This window comes from Megalops cyprinoides, chromosome 2 (assembly GCF_013368585.1).
Source record: "Megalops cyprinoides isolate fMegCyp1 chromosome 2, fMegCyp1.pri, whole genome shotgun sequence".
Lineage (NCBI taxonomy): Eukaryota > Metazoa > Chordata > Actinopteri > Elopiformes > Megalopidae > Megalops > Megalops cyprinoides.
Window position 1 is genome coordinate 17,600,689 of NC_050584.1, and position 9,543 is coordinate 17,610,231.

General features: G+C 44.7%; 1 protein-coding gene across 1 annotated transcript; it reads right to left on the minus strand.

Annotated features, from left to right (window-relative positions):
- Window positions 1-557: 557 nt before the first annotated feature.
- Window positions 558-9,324, minus strand: mcmdc2 (minichromosome maintenance domain containing 2). Its single transcript, XM_036522824.1, has 14 exons — window positions 9,228-9,324; window positions 7,474-7,604; window positions 7,331-7,390; window positions 6,930-7,125; window positions 5,662-5,784; window positions 4,633-4,734; window positions 3,808-3,936; window positions 3,477-3,714; window positions 3,186-3,391; window positions 2,945-3,111; window positions 2,130-2,309; window positions 1,848-1,990; window positions 1,231-1,340; window positions 558-724 (listed from the first exon to the last, which is right to left on the minus strand). Exons 1-14 carry the CDS (start codon window positions 9,322-9,324, stop codon window positions 558-560), a joined length of 2,049 nt encoding a protein of 682 aa, XP_036378717.1.
- Between the last annotated feature and the right edge of the window lie 219 nt (window positions 9,325-9,543).

Genomic DNA, 9,543 nt, shown 5'->3' on the forward strand with positions numbered 1-9,543 from the left:
AGGCCACCCTGTTGTGTTGGGAATTGGGAGATGTCATACCCCAAGCTCATCCATCCTTGTTCAATGCGAGTGCCTTCACAGTACCCTTACATTAAAGTCGCAAGTGATGTGAACGCATTGCTTGCATTGTCTGAAGTGAGTGTAGTCAGTGTTTGAAATTCCTTTCAGAAAAAGTGAAAGTACTAGACAAATCTTTTTCAGTTTGTTCTTTTAAGTCTTCCCCTGTGATAAGCAGCAACTGCTTCAGAATGCATAGATAAAATGAACACAGGTGACCACTGAAGCTATAACCAGAAGCAGATTTCAGTGTGCCTTTTGCACAATGGAATAAACGTGCAACACCAAGAGGGATAGTAACTAAAGATGCTTAAAATCCTAAACTGTATTTGTCAATATATAAAAGCCGGCTAGTTGCTCATTAAAATTGCTCAGAGAAGGTACCATTAACATTAAAAGGGAACACTCCACACTTTTCCTCAGTGCTAAGGCCGTTGCGTGTTGCTGGCTGACTGGCCTGGATTAGCGGCTCCTTGCACGCCGCTCCCCCCCCCAGTGCTCTATTCCTCTGTGATGTAGTTTGCCGCTCCAGGTGCGTAGGCATACACAAACTGCAGGATCTGCTGATGGAGCTGCCCTAAGGTCAGATCTCTCCTGCGCAGGGAGTCCAGGTCGTGGAGGTCACACGGAAACAGGGCATCGGGAGGAATAACGAGCGCAGAGGCACCTGCAATCCCCCCCAGACAAACTCTGAGCATGTGCGGCCACGGCTGGACTTGCTGTTAGCCCACCCCCATTAAAACTCTACCAACAGCCACACTACAATTCTGCCTGCTTTTCTAGGGTTACAGTTTTCTACTTCGTGAAGTGTTGAGTGCTTAAGTACAAACAGGTTTCATTGATACTTGTACACTTACCAATGCGCATTTCACACAAATTTGTCTACACAGTCCTATGTAGCCTACCCTAAAACCAGCTAATCTGATGCAGAATGGAATTTTACAGGAAGTTATTCTGTGACCCGATGTCTTTTATGATGTATTGTGCTTCACTGAAGCTCGTGTTGCGTAGCGTCAGTGCGCATTGTTTGAAAAACGTGTTCTCTGAAAGGTGGCTCATCCCATTCGCCGCGTCTGCTGCCAGCCAAGCCAGACGCAGCGAGGGATGTGCGAATGTGCACAGTGGTGATCCGTGCGGGGATGAGCCTGGGCGGAATGTGGCAGGGACACTCACCGTGCTTCAGGGTGATGGAGTTCTCGCACAGCAGCACCGCCACCACCGCATCCTCCTCCAGCACCCTGCTCCTCAGGCTCAGCCTGCTGTGGGCCTCAGCCAGGGAAACCCTCGCAGAAACAACCAAATAAATATACTCAACATTCATCTCAATTAGGGCCAGCGCGGGCTTCTGAGCTGCAAGCATAATTCAGTGAAATTTTAATCCTGCAATTTCCTTTTTTTGTACATTGCGCAGTCACAGAAACAGCACTGTTTTTAAACAGTGTCTGACACAATACTGAAAGGATTTTCAAAACATTTGGCCAACTCTATCTATCAAAAGAATTTATTCAGCCTGCCATTTCTAAAGTCAAATTTACAGAACCTGTCATCGACATATGAATGGTGAACATGCTCCACCTTGTGGAGAAAAACGGTACTACTGAGAAATAAAAACACTATGCAGTAGTCCTTTTTTGTACTTTGTGGTTGCTTGATTTTTATCAAAATATTATCAACACTGGCGCTGTTTTACCGGGTCAGGTTAATGAAATATTTTTCTCCCCCAGTTGTGAGTGATGTCTCTTGGATGCTGCTGTGTGCCCTGGGCTGTGTGTTGCGTGGGGCGTGCTTACAGGAGATTGATGGAGGCCGCAGACAGCGAGGAGCCCTGTGCGGCATCGGAGCGCACCCTCCGGCTGGCCATGTAGTACCCGTGAATCAGCTTCTCAGCCTCTGGGCTCAGCTCCACCTGCAGCCCCTGTGCATGGGCCACAAGCTGAGGGGAGAGAGGGACCACGGGGGAGAGCCAAGAGTCTGCAGCCATAACTATAGCACATCTTATACAGTACGTATGTGCATATGCACTAAGCTATATGCCAGAAACATCTGCAGGCTGACTCTTCCGCCTTCCGTACCTCCCGATAGTCCTGTGTGGTGAACTGCATGCAGGCCGGATAGAGGGGCTCCCCGGGCATCATGGCCATCCTTAGGGTGTGTACAGCCAGCGGCAGCACGGTGCCGTCTCCGCCCGCCTCCCGACACTGGATCACCAGGTTAAAGGCCTCCGCAATCTGGGCAGGAACTGAGCCCATTTCCTACAGGGGGAGGGGAATGGACGAGGTGTTCTGTTAAAGCACGGCGCACTTTCCCTTATAACGAGGTGCTGTTACAATTCCAGGAGATTACTACTAGTGGGGAAGTCTTTTTGCACTAAAACCGGAGGGGAAGGAAATCAAATCCATTGTCTTTTCCAGTGACTATGAAAGGCAATAACTGATACTTCGACTGTGAACAATGAACAACTTCCTTAAGGGAGAGTAAATTGCTTCCACATCCTTTCTCATTTTAAATTCTGAAAATTCTAAATAAGGGTACTTGCCAGCGGGGCCGTTGACTCTTGAGATTATGTCAAATGTAAAAAAGACACATTACTTACATTAAAAAAAATTCATACATAGAAGAGACAGGCAAAGTTATTTTTTCTCAAATGCAAAAAATATATAAAATGTATAAAAATGTATAGACAATATTGTTCTCAAAGCTATCACAATGTACCAGTAACACTGCAGTATTGCTAGCAGCATTGCTATAATACTACTAAATTACTAAAGCGTGATCAGGTAACTGGAAAATACCTTTGTGTTGACAAAGAGGTTTTAAGCATGTTAACAAAATCTTCTTTATTTGAAATACATGGTCATCAGTGATGGTGAGGATTGTGTGAACTCACCAGTGACCCTAGCACGGCATTGTCACATTTCAGAGACCTCTTTGTGGAAGTGGCAAGGTCTCCCAGTGCCCAGAAGTTACACTGCAGGGGGAAGGACAGCTGCTGGTCGGCATCCTCTCCGTACTTCTTCCCTGGTACGAACACGGCTGTCGTCCTGGTCTCCAGAGCTGAGGGAGAAAGACCGCAAGGATGAGAGCAGAGCTGGGTGGAGGGGTTCAAGAGGACGTAGACAGAGCTGCACCTGATTGGAGAGCGTCCATCTTGTCCTTCCTGTAAGAGGCCAGGTCTCCGAGCAGGCAAATGCCCCCGCTGGCCAGCAGGGCGGAACCCGCGTGGATGCTGGCAGTGCCCGTTCCGTGCTCGTCCCTGGACAGGGAAGCGAACATCTCCCCCGTCACCTGGTGCCTTATCCCCCGTCCTGCCAGACCCAGGCTGTAGGCCATCAGCCTGAGGGACAGGCAGGCTGCACTGTGAGGGCAGGCTCTGAGGCCACCTTCTCAGAGTGTCTGAGCACATCAGAAAAGTGAGGTACCTGTCTATTATTAGAGCGTCGCTGGTCAGAGCCAGAACATCCAGGTGGTTGAGTGAGTCTGGGTCTTCCTCCCTTGTCTGGACCAGGCTCAGCAAAAGGGCCAGCTTGAGGGTTCTGTACACGCCCGGAGGAACCACAGGTGACCCAAAAGAATTGGCCACAATAGCAGAGAACCTCCAGGGAGAGCAGGAAGAGGCTGCTAGCAGAGTCCGGAAGTTATCACTGACTGAGCTGGGATCTGAGCAAAGAGGCCAGAGAAAGGGGAATTCTGTTACGGCAGCCATCATGGAGAGGCATATTATAAATATCAAACTTCAAACTGAAACTTTACTTTCTCGTGTCCATGGCCGGACGCTGTTGGCCTCTATGCTCCAGGTGACATTCGGCCACTGGTGGACATGTGCGGGAATTCCAACCACTCTGTACAGCTGACCGATTCTCATGGAGTTACACAGTTCATCTAAACATCAGGAAACCAAACAATAACATTCGCAAGCCGTTCTTTGTGGACTATTCAACATGCATATAGGCCACCTAAATCACTGGCAAAAGCAATGCAGAACATTTTCTGAACAAAGATCTCAGTATGTGTGCTATGTTCTAATGAATGTTCCTTACATTTATTAACATATATACTTAGTAACTGGAGCCAAATTCCTTTCTGCGGCTAGGTAAACAGAATATGGTAATACTGGCACAGAGAAACCTTTGCCTCTTGAGAGCACGTACTGAACAATGTTATTGAATGGGACAGGAACAATTAATATTTCACTAGGAGAACTGTGCCTGGCTGTCTGCACAAGATTCTGTTTATTTGAACTCCGCCAGTTAGTTTTTGTGCCTCTTAATGAATTCATTATAAAGGCGGAGAAAAAACAAAGTCTGATTTTCACCTACCCAGTTTTTTTTTTTTTTTTTTAAATCAACGGAAACTGCAAAATTTAATTCAGATAATCATTTTTTTCTTGAATGAAATTTCAATAAACACCATTAGAAATAAAGATTTTATTTCATTAGAAACGAAATCAATTTCCTGAAATCCGTGCATAAGGAATGATAATACAGGAACTAGTAAACCTGCATATTTTGGTAAAATAATGCTAGGATGGAGGGAGTATGCTATGACTCAGCTTTCTACGCTCTCTTACAGACCTACCTCTCAGAAACAGGGTGACAGACTGGTACCTGAAGGAGCAGGGAGGGTGAACACTCAGTATATCCAGTGTGTGGGCATGGACCAGCTCAACCAGCTGCTTGTCTGTTTCAAAACCACAATGTGGGTGTGACCAAAGACCCAGCCCAACAACGCAAACTCCACAAAACTGTGTACTATTCTACAGTGGTAACCATCTCCCGGGAAACGCACATGCATATAGTCTGTGCAGCCATGCACCTGAGTGGTTGATTTTTTTCCACGAAACCTCGGATGATTACATTTCTCACAGAGAGCCACCCATCAGTCAGCCCTCATGGTCACAGTGAGGTGAGCTTTTGTGATTCACCAGGCTGCAGATTGAACACCTCACACTTCCATTTAGTTTGGCCTGGAGCCCAACATAGCTGTTAATACCAAAGGGATCACCTTTGCCGTTTCATACAGACCTTATTATCGGGTTCATCTTAATGATATCTCAATGACTTTAGTAGTGTGTGCACTACTGGCTTCCCTTAGTTTCCAGGCTAATTTCAGATTATCACAAATTCTGGTCGTGCTTGAATGGTGTTGTGCTCACACTGGTTTGTGAGTGTTGTTAGCCTGGTCTGACACTGTTGCCCATTTAACTCAAATGGACACACTTTTGTTCTCTTGTGCTCAAAGTCGCTCTGGCTAAGTCTGCTAAATGAATGTAATGTAATGGTTTAAACTGGCTTCTGAAATTTAAATTTACTTCTTACTCACTCCACAACAGACACTGGTCCAAACAATTGCAATGTTATTTTAGCAGACATCCCCATTTCTGTTAACAAGTAGCAATGCTTTGGATGGGTTGGAATATTAGCAGTGAACCTGAAGGTGATTAAGTAGCTGTGGTGTCACTGTCAATAGTACTGTGGTCTGAGCAAATTATATATGATAAATGGAGCTTCTCATAAATGAAAAGGTGCTGTGTAATCTGTGGTTAAGTGAGACACTCCAGTTTACATGACCCTCGTCAGATTTCGCGTGGAAGCATGGTTTTCTCACCCCCCAGCACTCGGAACTTGACGTCCTCCTTCAGGGGGGAGGAGCAGAGAGTGCAGGCGAAGGCCCTCCTCACGGTGGCGGACTCTGTGGCTCCTGGCGCATGCACTCTGATGTGGTGAAACCCTGCAGGAGACGCGACCGCTGATGCAGGGTGTTCCACCGTGGGAAACGAAACCCGCAAATTCACTTCTCTAAACTGAACACGGAGCTCTGTGGGGGGGCATCCAAGCGCAGCAATGCCTTTAATATCGGGAGTATTTGCTCAAGTACTTGGAATATTTTCATCGTACAGATCTGAGGCTTGATCGTCTACTTACATAGAGCTGCACGCCTGTGATTCTAAGACGACACGCTAACTGGGGCACGAGGAATGAGACAGTGGAAACTGTTGAGCAAATGCAACTGTTGAGGCTCAAAACCTAGATGTCAATGTGGTGTCTTGGCTCTTGGCCAAAACAAAGAGTGGCAATGCTGTATAGTGAAAAGCATTTACACTAGGGTCCAAAATTATTGGGACACCTGGGCATTTTGTGGTTAAGTGTGGATGTGTCCACGTAGCTATTAGTTTTATCACGCGAACCTAATTTATGGTGTGGCGAAAACAGTTACATGTTTTGGCAACTATTAACATTTTCAAAACATCTCTTTATGTGGTTGGCACACGATTACCTGATGACTACCCTTATTTCCAACATTTTAATAATATGTATGAATTATATATAATATATATATATATATATATATATATATATATATATATATATGAATTCTGCCAAACAAAAATTCCATGATATTAACTTAATTTTAAAAGGTACTTACATACTTATTGAGTGCAGACAAGTGAACGAAAATGACCATCACTTCAATTAGGCCTGAACGTTGCTCTGCCCCCTAATTGAACACTCATACTGAAGCCTATATAAGCCTAACAAGGTTGGAACATGGTCACAGAAGATGAAGCTGAAATTGACATTGACATAAATATGACTTTCCCAATGTCTGATGGAATATGCAGCAAAAATATTGTGGGTTTTCAGAAAAAAAAGTGAATGTCCCAATAATTTTGGACCCCAGTGTATCTCCACACTGTGGGATGAGGCAGAGTGCTCCAGAGCACTGCTAGAGACTCTGGGGAGAGGGAGGGACACTAGGGCGCCTGCAGATAACTGCAGGTAATGTCAGTGGCGCTGACACCGTGCCCGTCCCTTCAGGAAATCGTACTTCATTCTAACTTGAGCAGACATGAGGGAAGGCCGTTGCCCAGGTACCTCTGGAGAAGGGGCAGCTGTCATCTGTGCAGAGGAACCGAGCACCCTGAGTGTACTTGGTGATGGGCGTGACAGCGATGACGAGCCCCTCCGAGGTGAAGGGCCGCATGGGGCCGTAACCACGCGGGAACTTGCTGAGATCCAGAGAATAGTCGGGAAATGGAGGCAAGTGGGTCAGCTTCAGTACAACGTTCACCTCGAGTGAGATAGAGGCAAAACCCACCATATTCATTTTTCAGAACATGTTCTGATAGGCCGTGCATCACAAACTAATGCATTCCGACAATGACAGTCAAAGCAAATGTTTAAAGATATGCTGTGAAATTCCACCCAGTCAAATATACACATTACACATTCAAAATTGCCTTAGGTATCAGATTCAGTGCAAAATTCTGAGCTACCTGATTTTCTGTGTGAATTTTTTCAATGAGTGATAATGTCTTGATTGACAGAAAGCACACCTGAAAGAAAAGAGCAGCCAGTTCTTAGATGTCTGATTCAATGGCAAAGTTCATAAGAGATATCTGTAATTCTGTTCACTTACAGACTGAAACAGGGCTGTAGCTTTGAATGGATCATGTAATATGTAGTCCCCCAGTCTAGCATCCATTTCAATCAGATCGGAGGGATTCACATGGATACAAAAACGATACACTGCCTCACTTTGCTGGAAATCTGGCAAAAATAAGTACATGTTAGATTCACAAACATAAAAAAAATCACATAATCACAAAAATACACAAGAGCATAGTGGAAAATGCTGCCAGTGTCTTCCAGTGGTTTATTTCAATCCTGCTTTCTGCATTTCATACAAACTTCGTCTCAACTCTTTGACAGACCACTATATAATTACATTCTTGGACAATTCCACCTCATTAGCCTTTACAAGACATTGACAATGCTAACCTATTCCATGACAGTGCTGTCTTCCAATTACTGGAAAACAGAGGAAATGCTCTTTGATCTCCAGGCTGGCGCTTATATGCTTTCAGTCATGACTGACAGTGAGATTGTCAGACTGGGAACATCCTACATCCATCATGTTTAAGAATGCAAGGATAAGTTGTCTAAATTTGTTAAATAAATAGTGTAGCAACACATACATTTCTAGTTCAGGTTAGGGCCACCGGCTTAAGTACTCAAATCCTGCTACAGTATTTTCAACTCCACCGTTCAAAGAATCTTGCAGCATAGCTTGCAAGTTTTGTGCCACATTATTGCAATACAGTTTATTTTAAGTTATTAGTTTAGTCGAAGTGATTCCACCTCTTTGAAAACAAGATCATTGGTGTTCTTGAACTGGCTGTTCAGAACAGGTCTGTTATGATAATTCATAGATCTTCCACCTTCATGGAAAGAGTTCCAATTACTGGCAAAAGTAATTCCTAATCTTGATCAGGGCGGCAGTGTAGTATAGTGGTCAAGGAGCAGGACTCGTAACCGAAAAGTTACCGGTTCGATTTCGATTCCCCGCAAGGCCACTGCTGCTGTACCTTTGGGCAAGGTACTTAACCCAGAATTGCCTCAGTAAATATCGAGCTGTATGAATGGATAACGTTGAAAAAAAAAAAAAAAACTGTAACCAATGTAAGTCGCTCTGGGTAAGAGCGTCTGCTAAATGCCAGTAATGTAATGTGCAAAGAAATGCAACTTTTGAATGTAAAAAGTTCTATAGTGCCTTGGACAGCCAACCGGCTTAAACCCTCGAGAATCCGTTTCATCTGACGAGTTCATCCGAAAGACCACAACACTGTCGAAAGGTGGTGAATGAGAAGTGGCATCCAGGAACAGCCAACTATATTAACGTTAATCCCTTTTACAGTCTTATTGACACTGTTAGCAAGGTTTCGCTACGTGTCAAACTCGCCGTTGAACGAACAGCACCGTGGCTGATCAGTTTCTGAGTTTGCTTTGCTAACCAAACTCACTGTAACGTTACAAAACTAAGACGTATTTTGAGCTGCAAATTGTAGTGGCTTGCTAACGTTATGATTATCGTAAACGCGTCTGAAAATCTTCAGAACAGGGATTGGCGAGGAATAACGTTACCCCATTCATAAAGTGACGTCCTTCTAGGGATTTTTTGGGGAAAAAAACTTAACACTGACAAAAACATATATTAAAATATGAAGACGGTGATGAGGTAGCCACTAGCTAGCTAGCAATGATACCAAAACGTTCTACGAAACGAGGTCATCGAAGACGAAACTGTCTTGAATATTAGCCAGCCGATACTGAAATTTAAGCAAGTTAAGCGGGGGATGGGAAGGACGCTCGTAGTTCGCCAGGTACACTCACCGTTAAAATGCCTACATTCTTCCACAAACTGCTGAAGTCCTCCACTTCGGTCCAAATAGGAAACGATCGCGGCCTTCATTTCGAGGAGCTCCGCCATGGTTTAAGTGAAGCGCATCGCGCGCAGCTGTCCCGCTGGTTGACATATTTGCTGGCGAAGTCTTGCAGTGTAGTTTGAGGAAAGTCCGTTCTTATTTAATCATCGTCAGATGTCACTTGTTAACAACTACTTAACTTGTACTAGAATTGTTAGCTGTGGCGAATTCTGTGTTCTATAGCAAATGACTGCGTAAAATAAATGATTACAAAACAGTTACGA

Bases quoted from the DNA above. Each gene is read 5' to 3' on its own strand.
- mcmdc2 (XM_036522824.1), bottom strand. From the start codon at position 9,324: ATGGCGGAGCTCCTCGAAATGAAGGCCGCGATCGTTTCCTATTTGGAC. The intron at 7,391-7,473 runs GTAAGTGAACAG...CTTTTCTTTCAG, and splicing joins CTACAGCCCTGTTTCAGTCT to GTGTGCTTTCTGTCAATCAA. The intron at 5,785-6,929 runs GTACCTGGGCAA...CGTCTCCTGCAG, and splicing joins CAGCTGCCCCTTCTCCAGAG to GGTTTCACCACATCAGAGTG.